Here is a 19,023-nt window from a genome sequence, read left to right as displayed (position 1 = left end):
TGTGTGTCTGCAGGATTTTGTTGCCTCTTAGAAAATGATAAAGGCAATAATAAAGCTGCTTCCTTCTATACATTGTTCTTCACAGTTTTAGTTTCTTTTCTTAGTTTATATGGGATGATCACTAAAGGCGATTGGTCAATGTGCCTTTTCTTTCTCTCTTGTGCTTCTTATCTACTTTTGCACTTAACAGCAAGGTGTGCTGATTGATTTGGCTTAGTGAGAGCTTGTATTGAGCTGAAAGATGAAATGATAAAGCGGTGTGATAGATTTTTTCGCTAAGATATTTAACTGAACTTTTAAAAATACAATGAAGTTCATTGTTTTGAAGTAGAAGGAAAAAGGCCATATATTTTGATTGAACTCCATTTACGACAATACAAGTCCATGCAATTCTGTGCAACTGATTTTCTTCAAAAGTCACGTGTTTAGTTGTTGAGGAGCTTAAAGCAGGGTGATTTTGGTGAACAATTTCCCATTTAAAACATCTTGCATGTCACTATTCAGTTCGTCATGTGAAAAAATAGAGTGTGGTCCACTGCAAACCTTCCAAGACATGGACGTCCACCTACAGTGACAGGCTGTTCAAGGAGAAGCCCAGGCTAACTCTGGACTGCAGAGATCTACAACTGTTGACAGAAGAACTATTTGTAACAAACTCCAGCTGTCTGAGTTTTATGATAGAGTGGACAAAAAGTAGCCATTGTTAAAAATAAACAAATAAAAATCAGAAGACGACCCGTTTGCAACTTTTAGTCTCCATTCAAAACTCTATGTTTGGTTGAAAAGGAACATCACTCATTACAGTATTATGCCACTGCTCATTGTTTCCACTAATCTGTTACTGGTTTGTGCTAACGGAGAGTTCAATGTTTTTAATTCTTTGACAGATTTCACTTATTTTTTTATCTAAATAAAATACACTGAAGTTCATGGTTTTACTGTGGCAAATTGTGAAATAATATAGAATTTATATCAGTTCTGTTCATGACAACATATATTTTCAGCGGCAGACCTCTGCTGTGTTCATAAACACATGGGAAAATGTGTGATTAGTTACTGTTTTTTCCCTCCAGAGCCCCGCCCTGCTGGCGGCTGCCATGCTGAAGAGTTCCAGTGTCGGATGGATGGGCTGTGTATTCCCATGCGCTGGCGCTGCGATGGCGACACCGACTGCATGGACCTCAGCGACGAGAACAATTGTGATGGTTGGAATCACACGTGTGACACAGCGGTGAAGTTCAGCTGCAGGGACTCTGGTGAGGATCCGCTAAGATGAAAGCAATTGTGATGATCCTTTAATGCTGCCAAATATAGAACAAATACTTTATTCATATCAGTAGGAAAAAAAGTACACTTTTTCATAACAGATAAAAAACACATCAAAAGCATAATTTTAAAATCTGAGACTTTGGAAAAAAACTGTTCTTGTGTGATATTATGAAACTATTCCATTACCCGGCTCAAAGAGAGCCGTCTACATTGAAAACTGAGACTCATCTTGTTTTCTGGCTTCATCAGCTCGCTGCATCAGCAAAGCCTGGGTGTGTGACGGGGACAGCGACTGCGAGGACAACTCGGACGAGGACAACTGTGAGGCGTTGGTGTGCAAGTTGTCTCACCACATGTGCGCCACCAATGACTCCATCTGCCTGCCCGCCGAGAAGCTGTGTGACGGCACCGATGACTGTCCAGATGGCTCTGATGAGAAGCTTTGCGGTAAACAAGAAGCTGAATATTTTTACTGCTTCACATGTGGAACCAAAAAAATGAGTACAGGTTTCTATCCTTGAACGCCAAGTAACTCTTGTCTCCGTTTCCTGCAGACTTGTGCTCTGTGGATAATGGTGGCTGCAGTCACAACTGCAGCATTATTCCCGGGGAGGGCTTCATGTGCTCCTGTCCCCTGGGTATGGAGCTGGGAGCCGACAACAAGACCTGCCAGATCCAGAGCTTTTGTGCCAAACACCTAAAATGTAGCCAGAAGTGTGAACAGGAGAAATCCAGAGTCAAGTGTTCCTGCTACAGCGGCTGGGAGCTGGAGACAGACATGGAGAGCTGCAAAAGTACTGGTGAGGAAAAATCCAAATTCATCAGGTGATGAAACTAGGTTTACTTAAAGCCATATGTTGTAGTCTAACTGTTTCTTCTATTCGTTCTATGAGAAGGGTTGCAGTATTTTCAAGGTTTTTCAAAGACTGACTTTACTGCAACACAAACTCTACTTTTTCAGATCCCTTCAAACCTTTCATCATCTTCTCCAATCGGCATGAGATCAGAAGGATCGACCTTCACAAGGGAGAGTTCAGCGTGCTCGTACCCGGCCTCAGGAACACAATTGCTTTAGACTTCCACCTCAACCAGAGCACCCTGTACTGGACCGACGTTGTGGAGGACAAGATCTATCGTGGGAAGCTGTCTGAAAACGGAGGTGGGCCAGCTAGTTACATTACTCATCCACCTATTGTTGTTTTTACATTGGTCAATTATGCTTCCTTGCTTTCCTGGTTTTTGCAGATTCCATTAACTATGAAAATTTAAGCATAAAATTGTTAGAAACCCTCAGAAAAATTGTCAATAATCTCTTAAAACCAATGTGCCTAACTAGCCTGTTAAGCAGTGGTAGTCTGTGACCCTGAATAAATCCTTCAGGTCACGGCCAGCCTTTCTTGTCCCAGAGCCACAGCCCCAGTCAACTTTGTATTCCCAGTTCAGCACTTCAGGAGACATGGAGACTTTGTCTCTTCCCATTTGTCTCAGCGCTCGCTGTGTGTGACTGTTGCCAGCACACTGGCGTTGTGTAGGAGGAACAAAACTCTCCTGTTCCACCGTCTAGCTCTTTAAGTTGTCCATAAATACAAGCTTCATGAGCCGGAAACCTGAAGACCGGATCAGCTAGTGCTGCTTGTTTCACTGTCTACAAATGCGTCAGAAAAAGTGCTAAGAACTGAAAGATGATCCCTTCCAATAGGCCTTTGTCCTATTGGAAGGGAAAACATCCACTAATTTAAGTCTTTGCAGCCTCTAATAGAGTTTTCTCCAGAACTTTTCTGTCTTTAGCAGCATTTATTATCTCTAAGCTTCTTCTTTATCCCAGCTGAAGAAAACCATCCCCACACAATGATGCTGCCACCATCATGTTTCACAGTGAGGATGTTTTTATGGGAATGTACCACAATAGCTTGTTTTTGGGGGGGGAGGGTTTGCCACAAATTGAATTTTGCATGGGCTGCACAGTGGCGCAGTTGGTAGCACTGTTGCCGTGCAGCAAGATGGTCCTGGGTTCGATTCCCGGTCGGAGTCTTTCTGCATGGAGTTTGCACGTTCCCCCTGTGCATGCGTGGGTTCTCTCCGGGTACTCCGGCTTCCTCCCACAGTCCAAAAACATGACTGTTAGGTTAATTGGTCTCTCTAAATTCTCCCAAGGTGTGAGTGTGTGTGTGAATGGTTGTTTGTCCTGTATGTCTCTGTGTTACCCTGCGACAGACTGGCGACCTGTCCAGGGTGTACCCCGCCTCTCGCCTGGAACGTAGCTGGAGATAGACACCGGCAACCCTCCCTTTCCTCTACATTTTCGTCTCTAATTCCTTCTCTGATTATTTGCTCCTTTTCTAATTAATGCTCTCGTTTCCCTGGATTGTCAGTGTAGGTGGATGGTCATGCATTCACATGAATCCCACTAAAACATATATAAATGAGAAATTACAAAAAAGATGAAGAGGTATGAATACTTCTCCAAGTCACTGCAAAGCGGTTATGTACTAATTACTATGGGGCATCTACTGATGGTAGCAGAGGTGTGACCAAGTCACTGTGTTGCAAGTCTCAAGTAAGTCTCAAGTCTTTGTCCTCAAGTCCGAGTCAAGTCTCAAGTAAAGACAGGCAAAAGTCGAGTCAAGTCTCAAGTCAGGAACCTTTAATTTCAAGTCATTTCGAGTCGTTTTTATTTTATTTTATTTTATTTTTATAATTTGCAATTATACAAAAAATTCAAATAGACCATTTGTTCGTTTTAAAATATGTATTTATCTCAAATGATAGAACATGTGTAGCTGAACACAAAGTATAAAAAACATTTTTAAATTGGACCACTTTATTGCCCAGTTCTGTTAAACTTGATATTCAATAAAAAAAGAGGAAAATGCTGACATTTCCACAGCACAATACAAAGAACCATAACAGCAGTTTTTTCCTCTTTTCTCTGACCTGTCAAAACAATATATTGTCAATATAATTTCCCAACGTAGATGTCTTCAAATACACCAACCATCCTTAGATGATACTAGACCCGGCTCATCATCATGATGGGACACAGAGACTCTGTTCCCTGTGTTCAGGTCCAGAATCTGCTTTCTGTTCCGGAGACCCGCTCACTATCCACCGGCTTCCTGAGCTAAAACGGTGCACATTATTTGTGGAGGCATTTGAAGGACCGGATTTATGGTAAATAATCACCAATTTAACCCGGAGTACACATGCTAACACGAAGTTAGCTAAAGTCAGCTATCTTACAGCAAAAGAAAAGCGCCACCTACCGATCTTTGTGAAGCTTCAAATGCCGGACAAAGTTGGACGTCGTGGCATCTCCATCCGATATTCTCTTCTTGCATGTTTTACAAGTTGCAGTTCGTTTTTTACTCGAAAGTTCATAACCTACGTAGCCAAAAGAAATTACTCGCGGAAGCATATTCCAGCGGTTATTTCGTATTTCGTTCCCTGAGCTCTGCAGCTTTGCCGTTTTTTTAAACGTCCAAATCCTGTTAATTTGATTGGTTGTGCTGCAGCTACGTACACATACATACATAAGGAGAGAGGAAAACCATAGTGACGGTCTGCGCATATTGATACGGAATGAGGGACATTAATTAATGACGCCACTTTATAAATAATGTGTTTTAAATTTTAAGACTTTGAGTAAAAAATATCAAGTCTTTTCAAGTAAACAGCTTCAAGTCGAGTCAAGTCCCAAGTCAATGGCATGAAAGTCAAAGTCAAGTCCGAGTCTTTGAGCATTTTTTCAAGTCAAGTCTCAAGTCGTGATTTTAACGACTCGAGTCTGACTCGAGTTTAAGTCATGTGACTCGAGTCCCCACCTCTGGATGGTAGTGAGGGTTTCACTGATCATTACAAGACATTTTGGTTGTTTTGTTTAGTTTGCACAATTCTGTGTTGTTTCTGCAAAATCATCAAGTAAGTAGTGAGTGCTGACACTTGAGAACAATTTTAGTAGTGGTTAGAGAAACTTCCACATCAGACAGAACTTCCCCATGTTCCATGAAAGTAAGGAATGCTAAACACTGCAATTTATCTTTGTTTGTTTGTTTCCACTAAATGCGTTTATAGAGGAAAATAACCACCATCCTCATTTCAAATTCTTTATTTCTCTGTACTTTTCTGCGTCTGATAAGCCCTGACCAGTTTCGAGGTGGTCATCCAGTATGGCCTGGCGACTCCTGAGGGCTTAGCCGTTGACTGGATAGCGGGAAACATTTACTGGGTGGAAAGCAATCTGGACCAGATTGAGGTGGCCAAACTGGACGGGACCATGAGAACCACACTGCTGGCTGGAGAGGTGGAGCATCCCCGGGCTATTGCTCTGGACCCACGGGACGGGTGTGTATTTACAGCAGGCTGCTCAAGTCCTGCTGTCCTAGATGATGAGTTTGGTGAGATGAATCACACACCTGAGTCAAGTGAATGACCTGTTCCCAGACTTCTGCATTCAGAGTGAATCCAGGTGTGTTTTTGGATAACTTCATTCAAACGTTACGGGTAGCTCTCGAAAACTAGACGTGGGCATCCAATATTGACACAAAATATGGAAACAAACATGCATACCCTAATCTGTGTGCTTTTATGTAGTAATAATAATAAACACTTTCAACATTACAATTGAAATAATATGAATATATTTATTTCTTCAATCAATCAAGTTATTTATTTCTTACGGAGCCCTCCAAGGGACATGGGAAATTTGTTTTCTTTGGCTTTCCCTCGCAGTAATATACTGATCAGTTCATGCGGCATAAATGAATACTGTAATCCCTTCTTACAGTGCCGCCGTACTTTCTGCTTTTATACACGGTTATGAAAGGTTTTTCCATGAATGTTAATACCTTCTTGTGAAATATCTGATGTTTTATAAGTTCTTCTTTAGTATAGAAAGGCACAACAAACCTATGATATAAACAGAAACTTGCCGTAAGTAGGAAGGAAATAAAAATACATCTAAAGTATTTGGACTAGTTTTGAGTTATTATCATGGGGTAATCAGTAATCTGACAGTTTTGATTGTGTCTCTATTGTGCTGGTTGTCTGAATGGTTTAAAGGGCCGTTCTCAGTTGAGTTCCATCTCAACCTTAACAGACATAAACATGCAGTGAATAAATCGATTTTCAATCAGTTTTTTGCACCAAAGAGTTAATAATAATAAACATGTTTTATTATGAGACACGGCAAACTGATAGTGGTAGAGTGCCACGCTGGGTTAACTCGGGGAATCTCATCTCCGACTCGTGTATCAATCAACTCCAAACCACTTCTTTGTTCTGTCACAATTATCGATTTATTCCATTTTGATTATCATGCTCCAAACTTTGCAAGGACTGACCGCCCCACTCACCGCTTCCTCATACACACAAAACCAGCAGGCCAGTAACCTTCCCAGTCATACTTGATGACAACCACGTCCACATCGACACACCCACCACCCAAGTGTCAAAGCTGCGTGCTCCTGTCATATCAGTAATTACTGATTTCATTCAAATGGCTCTTACAGAGCCTCAGTGAAAATGTGTTTATTATTATTAACTCTTTGGTGCAAAGAGTTATTGATTGAAAATCATTTTTTTTACTGTATGTTTGTGTCTGTTAAGGTTGAGATGGAACTGCACATGAAAACGGCCCTTTAAACCATTCAGACCAGCACAATAGAGACACAATTAAAACTGTCATATGACTGGTTACTCCGCGATAATAATCATAAAAAACCCCTACATAACCTTGTAGAAAGTATGGCGGCCACTGTAAGAAAGGCTTTCAGTATTCAATTATGCCGCATGAACTGATCAGTACATTATCGCGAGAGAATGCAAAATCTTTTGCAAGGGAATACAAAAGTTTTGCGAGGTAATGCAAAAGAAAAAAAACTTTCTCCATGTCCCCTGGAGGGCTCCCTAATTTCTTGATGTTCTGATGCAAGGACTTGGAACAAAATATTGTCTCTGTCACAGAGATTCAGCTTGAAGTTTGCCAAGAGTAGTTTTCATAAATATTTTAAAAAGACTGATAAGTGGAGCACTTTTAATTTTTACATAGACTATCCATCATTTTTACAACTAGAAACATTTTTAGCACATAGTATTTTCCCCTGTTTACCCACTCCATCGTCAGAAAATCTAGATAAGCATTCTTTAAAAACCAAAACTCAGACTTATTAGAGCAAAATTTAAAACATTCACAGATGACTGGAAATGACTAGAATCTAAAGACTTATTTATAGGAAGATAAATTCATTCTGGATACTGTATCCTCTATCAATCTTTACATAACTGTGTGCACATCTGGAGAAACTGTCACTTTACAAATTTTCTGTTGGCAGAATTTTGTTTTGGACGGACTGGGACGCCAGCCTGCCCAGGATAGAGGCAGCGTCCATGAGCGGGGAAGGCAGACGCACCATCCACAGGGAGACAGGCAGTGGTGGCTGGCCCAACGGACTCACTGTGGACTACATGGAAAGACGCATTGTCTGGATTGATGCCAGGTAGCATTGGCCCCTGAGCTTTCAGTGGCTTAAGGATTTAAAGCATATGAACCAAAATCGGTTAGTCAAATGTCTTTTCTTAATATTCCTTTAGGTCGGATGCCATTTACTCGGCGATGTACGACGGTTCGGGACTGATTGAGGTGTTGCGTGGTCATGAGTATCTGTCCCACCCCTTTGCTGTCACCATGTACGGAGGAGAAGTCTACTGGACCGACTGGCGGACAAACACGCTCGCTAAAGCCAACAAATGGACCGGACACAACGTCACTGTTGTCCAGCGCACCAACACGCAGCCCTTTGACCTGCAGGTCTATCACCCGTCCAGACAGCCTCTGGGTACGTTTTCACATCAAACACGTTCAGTGCCTCGTAAAAATATTCGTGCGTCTTAAGCTTTACTGGATTTGGTCACTTTTCATCTACAAACTTAAAAGTATTTTTGGGAAACTCATGTAATGGACATCGATTAACTGTAAAATGGATTGAGCAAATTTTGTAAAAATCTGAGAAGTGTGGTGTGCATTTGCATTCAGTTGCCCTAACTCAAGACATCGTGGATAAATTTTCACTTACAGAGGAAAGGTTTTGCTGCTTGTGACTTTTTCTTTTTTTTTAAGTATTACCTCAGATTTTCAATTGGATTTTTTGTCTGGGCTTTGACTGGACCGTTCTAACAAATTACTATGCTTTCATCTTAACTTTTTTGTTGTAGTTTATTCTTGTTATCCAGCTCTGAAGTCTTTTCTAGCGTCTGAAACGTTCGGTTACATGATTGACTTGTACTTGGCTCCACCTTAATGCTATCAAATAATTCCCACAGCTTGATGCTGCCAATACCATGTTTCCCCATGGGGTAGGGGTGTTCAGGTTGATCACATTGATGGGGATTTATAGAGAGAATGACTGATAGATGACCCATCTAAAAAAGACATTCAAATTTGTGGTTGTGATAACACTTCCATTGTATATTTTAGACCTAAAGCTAGAAATTCTTTACCCTGCTGAACACATTGGTTGAGCTTTAATTTAAAGGAGAAAGTGATGAACTCACAGTCCATTGCTCAACATGTTATTCATGGCTCCTGTTCCCCAAAAGACAGCTGACCTTTTTGTGCCGCAAGTCATGTTGTTTTCTCACACAGGCTCACTTTGGATACCTGCTGCTGCCTGGTTGGGTAAAAAGACACCTTATTGTTCATTACTTCCCCAAATATGTCGTTGAAAACAACACCTCGCTCCTGCAGCAGAAATGTCACACATTGATCTGAAAGCTAGGCAGGTTTGGTGAGATGGCAAGAGGCCTGTCACAGCTGTTTGACTAAGTCCTGTCACATCAAATTGTCGCTTTGATATTCAGTTGTAAACAGCTTAGAGACCCCTCGTGTGTGTGTGTGTGTGTGTGTGTGTGTGTGTGTGTGTGTGTGTGTGTGACATTGTCCTTGCGTTGATGACAAAGGAAAGCGGATGTTAATGGAGCTGTAACCACTCCTCGTGGGAATCATTAGTGTTTCCCTTCAACCTCCTTGAGGGCGTTTAGGTAAAAAAAACAAGATTTCAACACCAGGAAAATATGCAATGATTGATTTAAATATCCTATGACATGGGGATTTTTTTTAAACTGCAGTGCATACAGATGCATTTGCTTCTTTTTTACCAGCATGTTCCATCATTCTTTTTTTCCACTGACATTTTTGTGAAACATTAAGATGTGCGTTTTTTTTGTTGTTTCTTTTCCTTTCCTTCAGCTCCAAACCCATGTGCCACAAGTGACGGGAAAGCCCCTTGCTCCCACCTGTGTCTCATCAACTTTAACCAGACCTTCTCCTGCGCCTGCCCCCACCTCATGAAGCTGCAGGCCGACAAGCGCACCTGCAAAGGCAAGAATAGAAACCGTCGCCTGTAAAAACCACCATGTGGTCTTTGTCATGCATTAAACACCACACTGGTTTCCACAGCCATTCCCAGTGCAGGCTATGACGAAGGAAGGCGACATATTGTTCTACTTTATGAGCTACACACTCATTCACTTGTTCGTTGCTCAGGAATGGGCGAGATTGAAAACATTTCCTAATATTATGACAATCCTGCAGTAGGTGTCTGATCATAGTAGTGGTAAAGAAACAGAAGAGAAAGTATTAAGTAAGATACTCAGTGTTGTTCATAAACAACCAGGGAATATGTCAGTTAAAACTCAAGTTTTTTCTCATTGTTTGTGGTTTTCCAGTTGTTAAAGTGACTACATCAATTCAGAGTTGTTTGCACCTATTTGAAATTAAACATACAATGTTTAATGTTCAATAAAGAAAAACTACAAATATACAGTACTATATTGCCTTGCTAACTAATTTTCTACTCCTAGTTACAAATATGCTAAAAGAAATACTTGCCTATTTCTTATTTATTTGTAAATAATAGATTTTTATTATTTATAATTGACTTGTGGGGCTGAGGAACAAACACATGGACACAGATTGATGTCTGTTACTATATTATCTTTCATTTAAAGGGAATGGTATTATAGTCATAAGCATTTTTTTTTCTCTAGAAATTTACATTTCTGTATGCGTTTATTTCCAGAGTCCCGCAAGTTCCTGCTTTATGCACGACAGATCGAGATCCGAGGTGTGGACATCGATAACCCTTACTACAACTACATCATCTCCTTTACCGTGCCGGACATAGACAACGTGACCGTGGTGGATTATGATGCTGTGGAGCACCGCATCTACTGGTCAGACGTGCGTACTCAGACCATCAAAAGAGCCTTCATCAACGGGACGGGAGTGGAAACGGTCGTGTCTGCTGGTAGGAGCAATCCCAGGGATAAATGTTGCAACAATGTTAAATCAATAGCATGCTGTACATCCTGGAAGTCTAATGTACCTTTTTTTTTTTTGTTGTCGAAATTGTCAAGACCTTCCTAATGCCCACGGCCTGGCAGTAGATTGGGTGTCCAGGAACCTCTTCTGGACCAGCTATGATGCCAATAAGAAGCAGATCAATGTGGCGAGACTGGATGGGTCTTTTAAGAACGCCGTCATCCAGGGGTTGGATAAACCTCACTGTCTGGTGGTTCATCCGCTACTTGGGTGAGTGCTTTATCTGATGCGCTCAGTCACTTTATAAAGGTTCTTCCTTATTTAATAAAATTTTAATGAGGTCTTCTCTGACTTTATTGCAAACATTAGATTTTTTTCTGTCTCTTACTTTGTAACTTGTAATTTGTTTTCAATTTGTTATATTTTCATATATTTTGCAAATACATTAATGCAGTCATTTTCATGCCCTCTCTCAGGAAGCTGTATTGGACTGATGGCGACAATATTAGCATGGCAAACATGGATGGAAGCAATCACACCCTGCTTTTTACCAATCAGAAAGGCCCTGTTGGTGAGCAGATGTTTAACTCGCTCTCAAATATACAGCTACTGTAAAATATAACAGAATATGTGTTTATGTCTCCATTGCTCATGCTCAGATTAGCTTTATAGTTAGAGATGCACTGATAAGTTTTAATTTTTCATAACCATTTTAGCTGATTCCAATTTTTCTGATAGAATCATGAAAAAAAGAAATTAAAACATTGAAAATATATATTTTCCTACCCTTCCTGCTATAACCAGACATCATTATTTATTTTAGGAGCAGACATGATGTCACCCTACATGTGTGACAGAACTGTTTTAATAAAACAGGGTTTGTAATTTCAGAGCAAAGCAAAACACTTACGCAGCTGACATATTAAACTCTTGTTGGAATCTCATATTCCTCAAATGTGGATTGCGTTGCTCACTCTGTGCATTCCCTAGATCAGACGAGTACAAATGTTTTATCACAAAAAGAAAGCACATGTGGACTACAAAAATGACCATTTAAAAAAAAAATTATATAAAAACAAACTGGATTTTGTATTTTTTTGGGGAGGTAAACAAAGGAGCAAAGTAAAAAACAAATCTGTAAATTATTGGAGAAATGTCTTTCTTAAAATAAAGACATATGCTTTCCTAAATTACTTGGGTGGATAATTTATTCTATGGGTGTCTTTTAGTTTGCTTTTGAGTAAACTGGACTTTTGGTTGTACTCTGCTATGAAATTAAAAGGAAAGTGTCTCAATATGAAAATGTAATTTTCTTTTAAATATTTTCTTACTACAATTTTGACTACTTGTGTGTGTTTCCTCTTCATTTTAAATTCCTCACTGAGTGTTATTCCTTCAGTAACGGCATCCGACCTGAAGATTTCTTTTGGTACTGTGACTCTCTATCTGTTATAGCGACAGATATACATGGATTGTGATACAATATTTCTTTTTGCCAAGGACTTTCCATTGACTATGAAACGAAGCAGCTCTACTGGATCAGCTCAGGTAACAGCACTATTAACAGATGCAAACTGGACGGATCTAAACTGGAGATACTGGAAGGTGTAAAAGGCAAACTTACCAAGGCGACTGCTCTGGCTATCATGGGTAAGATGAAAAACCCATTACAAGCAGTGTGTTTTGTTTTTTTTTTTACAGTTGGTAATCCTCTGCTTTGATAATTGAATAATCTAGAACAATTTGTATGAATTTTGATGTCTGTAGGAGACAAGCTGTGGTGGGCAGACCAGGAAGCAGACCAGATAGGAACATGTGACAAGACGGACGGTGGGAACTGGAAGGTTTTGCGTAACAACACTTCCCCTATGATGCACATGAGGATCTATGACGAGGATGTGCAGAAAGGTAGCAAATATTTGACCAAGGTTGGAATATGAAGTGGTTAAATAAGTGAAAAAAGTAACTCCTTCTCACTTTATCTGATTTTCCTTTAGCGGGAATCAACCTGTGCAGCAACAATAATGGCGACTGCTCGCAGCTGTGTCTGCCCACTTCTCCGACAACAAGATCCTGCATGTGCACGGCTGGATACAGCCTCAAAACTGGGCAGCAGTCCTGTGAGGGTAGGAAACTCATCCACAAACACAGCTTCTTAAAGGTTTTTGTTTCTTTCAAAGCATACCCACAACATACATTGTGCTCCTTTTTGTTTGTTCTTTTGTTTTGTTTTTTACAGGTATGGGATCTTTCTTGCTTTATTCGGTTCATGAGGGAATTAGGGGTATTCCCCTCGACCCGGCAGACAAATCTGACGCCTTGGTGCCCGTGTCTGGCACTTCTCTGGCTGTGGGCATCGACTTCCACGCTGGTGAGAAGCACTTAAAGACCCAAGTAAATAGTAGGATGGTTTCAGGGTGACATTTGAAAACTGCAATTATCTCCTGTGCAGAGAATGACACCATCTACTGGGTGGACATGGGACTGAGCACCATCAGCAGAGCAAAGAGGGATCAGACTTGGAGAGAGGATGTGGTGACCAATGGCATCGGCAGAGTGGAGGGGATCACCGTTGACTGGATAGCAGGTTTGGCTTTTAAACTATTTAGATCCTATTTTATTTACCTTATTTTATTTATTAATTTTTTTATATTCAAGTATTTTAAATGCAGATATAAAGTGATTTGCATAAATTTGCGGTTATAGGAAACATTTACTGGACTGACCAGGGCTTTGATGTGATCGAAGTAGCCAGACTGAACGGCTCGTTCCGCTACGTGGTCATCTCCCAGGGTCTGGACAAACCCAGAGCTATAACTGTCCACCCAGTGAAAGGGTCAGCCTCTTTATCCACACTTTACTCTTACGTCGCAGTGTTGCCTTAAGGAAAAGAAACCAGCCTGTCTTTATTTCTAAATTACACCCAAACAGCCTCCTGCGTGTTTGTGTGCAGGTATTTGTTCTGGACAGAGTGGGGTCAGTACCCTCGTATTGAGCGCTCTCGCTTGGATGGCTCCCAGAGGCTGGTCATTGTCAACGTGAGCATCAGCTGGCCAAACGGGATCTCCATCGACTATGAGGTGTGAAATCATTGCGTTTACCTTCATTCTAAAATCATTTCTTTTGTTTGTTTGATCACACCCTTTGTTAAATATATTTAATAAAGATTGTGATGCTGCCGTATTGGTGTTCAAAACATTTCTGACCTCTGCATCATTCAGCAAAGAATTTTGGAGTTTCCGCGACAGAATCTTATTTATTTATTTTTTTTAAATAAAGTACTTTTTTAATAACATAAATTAACTTGCACACTTCATTAATATGCAAAATAATCTGTGTAATTTATGTTTGTAAATTGTATTTTACAAAAAGCTATTCGTTCATTAGTTCATTAATGTTAGATGTGATTAAGGTAACATTGAGGTTCATTTATTTTTTTTCCCTCGTTACTCACTGACTGTTTTCATAGAAATATTTTTAATATATTTAAAATGATAATTTTTGATCTTTAAGCAGCACTGCTTAGAATTAAAAGAATTTAAAATTTCTCCAGGAATTACCTGAATGTTTGATTAAATTATCTTCCTCTTTTGCGGTGTAGGGGGGTTTGCTTTATTGGTGCGATGCTCGAACAGACAAGATCGAGCGGATAAACCTGGAGACGGGAGAGAACAGAGAGCTGGTACTGGCCAACAACAACATGGACATGTTTGCTGTGTCTGTGTTTGAGGGATACATCTATTGGAGTGACAGGTGAGCTGTTTTCTGCTCCATACTTTAAATAAACAGACAAAATCTTTGTGCTATCTCAGCTTTATTATCTTTATTTATTTTTTTTTTTGTTCAGGACTCATGCCAATGGGTCCATTAAGAGAGGTAGCAAAGACAATGCTACAGACGCCGTGCAGCTGAGGACAGGCATCGGTGTACAACTGAAGGACATCAAGGTTTTTAACAGAGCTAGGCAGCAAGGTAAGAACAGCGTAACGTCACATGTTTAAAAAGAATCCTTAACAATAATTTTCTGCTTAATACCTGAATGCACCCCCTCATTTCTGCAGGCACGAACGTCTGCAAAGAAAAAAACGGTGGCTGCGAACAGCTGTGTCTTTACCGTGGCAACGGGGAGCGGACCTGCGCCTGCGCCCACGGCATGCTGGCCGAGGACAGACGTAGCTGCCGCGACTATGACGGATACCTGCTGTACTCGGAGCGCACCATCCTGAAAAGCATACACCTGTCGGACGAGACGAACCTCAACGCGCCAATAAAACCGTTCGAGGACCCGGAGCACATGAAGAACGTCATCGCCCTCAGCTTCGACTACCATGGCGGCGGAGGGAAGGGAGCCAACCGCATCTTCTTCAGCGACATTCACTTCGGCAACATCCAGCAGATCAACGACGATGGCTCCGATCGCAAGATAGTGGTGGACAGTAAGTTTTGAGTTGTCAGAAATGCAACGCTTGTTTCCTCTTCGATTCCAACTGTCACGAGTTCACACTTTGTAAGCCAATATAATGTTGAGCTTGTTAGATGGAGTCTGACTGCAGTAGATTCCCCTATCTGACTCAGATTAGATGCAAATGTAAATTTATCACAAGCGTTATTCCTCATCTATATTAATTATTGATAATTTTACCCTGCAGCCCTACTTCTATTTCTTACAGCAAAATAAACCCAGGATTATCTTGATTATCTTAAACCTGTGTCCTTGCTCATCCATGTTTTTCATAGTTCAAATTGATTTAAGTTTATTAACTGCAGATATGGACAAGATCAGACAAGTAGCTATTTTCTAATAACCGTTTCCTAAACTATGACTATCAAAACACATCTGCTTTACTGAATTGTTGCTTTTTCCTTGTCTTTGAAGAGTGGCAAAGAGAAATGGGCTTCTGTGTCATGTCATATTTATATCAGCTAGACAGAGCTAGACTTTACTAATTAAAATTTTATACATCCTGATCAACTTAAAAACAGTAAAACAGGGGCTGCTGTGGTGGCGTAGGGGATAGCGCGACCCATGTTTGGAGGCCTTGGGTCCTCGGCGCGGCTGTCGCGGGTTTGACTCCCAGACCCGCCGATGTTTGCCGCATTTCTTGCCCCCGCTCCTTCCCCCTTTCCTGTCAGCCTACTTTCATATAAGGGACACTAGAGCCCTCAAAAGACCCCCTGGAGGGGTACAAAAAAAACCAACAGTAAAACATAAGTAAAAAAAAATCATGAGGTGCATTTATGCTTTAGAGCAGGGGTGCCCAAAGTTGGTCCTCGAGGGCCAGCATCCTGAATGTTTTAGTTCTCTCGCTGGTTTAACGCACCTGGATCAAATAATGGCTCGTTAGAAGGCCTAAGAAGAACACTGACGTGCTGAAAAGGTTGTTGGTACTACCGGGGAGAGAAGTAAAACGTGGAGGATGCCGGCCCTCGAGGACAGACTTTGGGCACCTCTGCTTTAGAGGGTCTAAAAAAAACTAAGAAAGGGGTTGCAAATAAGTATGGCATCTGTGATTTTTGTTAAACATTTGTTGTTCCAAACTATATAAATGTTCTCAAATTAGATATTTGAGTTAAGTACTGCAAAACAAGTAATTTGTTTTAAGACTTTTTAAACATCTCTACTATGGATTCCTATAAGTGGATTGTAGATTTCTTCCAGAGTTCAGTTGCATTGAGCAATAATGTTTTTATTTTAGGTTAAAAAAAAAGAAAAAAAAAGTCAGTTTTGCGGTATGTCTGAGGTGGTTTGATGCTCAAATGGCCGCACTGTGTGCCTGCTCATCAGACGCGGACAACTTATCAGGCAGCTTCTGCACCTCGTCCAGCTTTCTCTTCCCAGTTCCACTAACTCTCGTCTAAACTTCTGAGACATAAAGCCGTACAGCACAGGGTTGACCACAGCTACTGAGGAAGACAAGAGTCTGGCCAGGAGGGCAAAGGTGTTGAAGCCGGGTGAGCTGGCCAGAGATCCTCTGATGATGGAGAACATGAGGATGTAGGAGGGCAGCCACAGCAGGGTGAAGACCAGCACCAGGAGAGCCGAGGTGTGAGTGACCTGCCGTTGGTAGCGTTCGAGCTGCGGAGCGTTGCCTACTTGGCGCGTGTGCCGAAGAAAGCAGTAAATCTTGCTGTACATCACTGTAATTATGCTTAAAGGCAGCGCAAAGCCAATGACAAACAGAGCGATGCTGTAGACCAGTCGGCTGAAGTCGGACAGGAAGGCGAAGCAGTATACCGTGTTGGAAAATGTAATTGTGCGGAAGGCAAACTGCGGCGCTGCCAGAGCGGAGGCTGGGATCCAGAGCAGGGCAACTGTCACTTTGAGTCGCCTGTTCATCCTTGCGCGGTAGGTCCAGGTGGGGTGCACCACTACCAGATAGCGTGTGGCTGCAAGAGCTGCCAGGGTGAACACGGAGGCGGTCGAACAGGCCACCCCCAGGAAGCTGATTGCTTTGCAGTGGAAGCTGCCGAACGGCCAGAAGCCCACGATGATGGCGGAGGTATGGAAGGGCTGGCAGAGTAGCATCAACAGGTCAGCAGCACAGAGAGCCAGTAACAGGGTGTCCGTACCATGAGGAGGTTGACGTTCTTTCTTTCTTCTGCCTGTAAGAATAATCATCACCAGAGTTTGACCGATAAGTCCAGTCAACAGGATCAGTCCATCCAGGAAGGGCACCAAAGTTTTAATCAAAGCTCTATCTTCTTTGCTGATTTGGTTAAGGCCGCTGTTGTTCGTCTCTAGTCCAGGAGTCTCCATCCAGTCCCAGTAAAAGCCCTGTAATCCAATATACTGTCAGTGTTAAGTATCCGAATGGGATGCAGCATGTGGGCAACTAATCTGTTTGATCCAATTCATGTCTATTTAAACAAACATAATTGCAGTCCACTGAGACAGCTAGCACTTTGATAATGATAGCAATTAGTTAAGCTATTAGAATCACACGGGTCGCTCCTCCATTAACATCTATACTTTGTTCACAAAGAGGGAATGTTTAAAGATATTTCTTGCAGTTATTCAACAGCAAAATCTTCTTCAGCTCCACATATATAGTCAACTTTTCATCCTCAGAAAATGTCCTGACGACATCCAGTGAAGTCCATTCTTAAAAATAGTAAGATGTCCCCACAAAACTCTCTCCTCAGGAAAAAATTACATGTACAAAGACTTCTGTTTTGCAGCTTTGTTATCCCAGAAGAAGATGATTAGGTCCAAAATGAGATATCAGTGCTGCAGCTCCAAGGAACAGCACTACTTCCTCTTTGTCACTGTAAATAGACATTCCTCTTTAAAAAAAAAAAAAAAAACAGTCAATGGTTGTCCTTTGCCTTTATCAAATGTAGAGTCTTCCTGCGGGTTATTGTATAATTAATTCAGCAACAAGAGGTAGTAGCTTTTATTATAATTAAGTGATGCTCAGGTTGTCCTCCTCCCAGGACTGCATGAAAAGCTCTGTCCTGAGTGTCAGTGTTCTTCTCACCAGGGTCTGTGTGCTGTTTGCTTTGTAACCAGGAGCTGAGCTGATGTAGATAACGGGAGGGCCAAGCAGAGTGTATGATTATATAACAGTGGTCTCATTTTTCCATTATCAAATTAACTTTTTATTCATTCTTTCTTGTTAAGTCCTGTTTGGAGAGTCTCATTGTTGGGTTTGAAAAACGCAAATAAGATTTGTTTGTTTGTCCTTTGATTTGGCCTTAAAATAAGAGTTTTTTTATCCTGGGAAAATTACCCACATTTATGTTAATCATAGCATCTGAATTGTCGATAATGTTGCAATTATATACTTTTAGCCAAGAGCAAACAATGACTTCACCTTTTTATTGTGTGCTGTAAGTGGCCATAAATGCGGTTGCTAGCATAGCCAAAAAAAAAAAAAAAAGCAACAGTTTGGATCTACTAGTGTTACAGCATCATGTTCCATAATTTCCACTTTTATAGCTCATAAGATACATTATTATTTACTGTATGAAGAAAGTTTGTTTTTTGTTAAAGTACGGTATTAACTTGAGGTTTCTTCACAGAAAGAGAAATGTCGATAAATGGTTTTTAAACTGTGGGTGAGGATTCCAATGTAGGTTATGAAAAGAACGTGTGGTCTTTAAATTGGCCTGAAGATTTATAGTATCTCCGGTACTTGGTGTCATACTTTTGCTATAATTTTTACTAGAGATTTAAATGGTGGTCATAAATTCTTAAAAACAGGCAGTTTGTGTTGATGTTATACACCCAGTTTATCAGCCGTATTGGTACACGCAGCAGTCAAACCTTCAGAAGTCTCTACCAGTGTTAGCTTGTGGTCCAAGTAGGCATTTTCCAAACTATTTGTTGATGCTAACATTTTTCAAATACTTGTCAAAGGTTGCCTAAAATTATTGTGTTAGTGTGATTTTCAAGACAGATTTTATTTCACATCTACTCTTTTCCTCTTTACTTCTCA

At 41.0% G+C, this 19,023-nt stretch overlaps 2 protein-coding genes across 3 annotated transcripts in view; one reads left to right on the top strand and one right to left on the bottom strand.

The window, feature by feature from the left end:
- The window catches only part of lrp1ab (low density lipoprotein receptor-related protein 1Ab), a 94,409-nt gene that overhangs the window by 53,711 nt on the left and 21,675 nt on the right, over positions 1 to 19,023 (top strand). For both annotated transcript variants that reach the window (XM_028015730.1, XM_028015738.1), the window contains exons 21-41: positions 1,074 to 1,256; positions 1,519 to 1,716; positions 1,824 to 2,069; positions 2,231 to 2,428; positions 5,406 to 5,610; positions 7,599 to 7,763; positions 7,858 to 8,102; positions 9,512 to 9,643; positions 10,344 to 10,571; positions 10,681 to 10,855; positions 11,062 to 11,156; positions 12,086 to 12,235; positions 12,353 to 12,493; positions 12,583 to 12,711; positions 12,825 to 12,956; positions 13,038 to 13,172; positions 13,292 to 13,421; positions 13,539 to 13,665; positions 14,187 to 14,338; positions 14,433 to 14,557; positions 14,647 to 15,021. In XM_028015730.1, the coding sequence (XP_027871531.1) occupies positions 1,074 to 1,256; positions 1,519 to 1,716; positions 1,824 to 2,069; positions 2,231 to 2,428; positions 5,406 to 5,610; positions 7,599 to 7,763; positions 7,858 to 8,102; positions 9,512 to 9,643; positions 10,344 to 10,571; positions 10,681 to 10,855; positions 11,062 to 11,156; positions 12,086 to 12,235; positions 12,353 to 12,493; positions 12,583 to 12,711; positions 12,825 to 12,956; positions 13,038 to 13,172; positions 13,292 to 13,421; positions 13,539 to 13,665; positions 14,187 to 14,338; positions 14,433 to 14,557; positions 14,647 to 15,021 (3,666 nt within the window). The remainder of the gene's footprint in view (positions 1 to 1,073; positions 1,257 to 1,518; positions 1,717 to 1,823; positions 2,070 to 2,230; positions 2,429 to 5,405; positions 5,611 to 7,598; positions 7,764 to 7,857; positions 8,103 to 9,511; positions 9,644 to 10,343; positions 10,572 to 10,680; positions 10,856 to 11,061; positions 11,157 to 12,085; positions 12,236 to 12,352; positions 12,494 to 12,582; positions 12,712 to 12,824; positions 12,957 to 13,037; positions 13,173 to 13,291; positions 13,422 to 13,538; positions 13,666 to 14,186; positions 14,339 to 14,432; positions 14,558 to 14,646; positions 15,022 to 19,023) is intronic.
- Positions 15,923 to 19,018, bottom strand: LOC114143605 (galanin receptor type 1). The gene is given in 2 exon segments (XM_075410490.1): positions 15,923 to 17,362; positions 17,365 to 19,018. Coding segments are annotated over 2 exon segments (1,104 nt in total). The 5' UTR covers positions 17,411 to 19,018; the 3' UTR covers positions 15,923 to 16,304.

Source organism: Xiphophorus couchianus, chromosome 1, assembly GCF_001444195.1.
Source record: "Xiphophorus couchianus chromosome 1, X_couchianus-1.0, whole genome shotgun sequence".
NCBI classification, from domain to species: domain Eukaryota; kingdom Metazoa; phylum Chordata; class Actinopteri; order Cyprinodontiformes; family Poeciliidae; genus Xiphophorus; species Xiphophorus couchianus.
The sequence above is the reverse complement of the archived record's forward strand: the minus strand, read 5'-3'. Positions and strand labels throughout refer to the sequence as shown.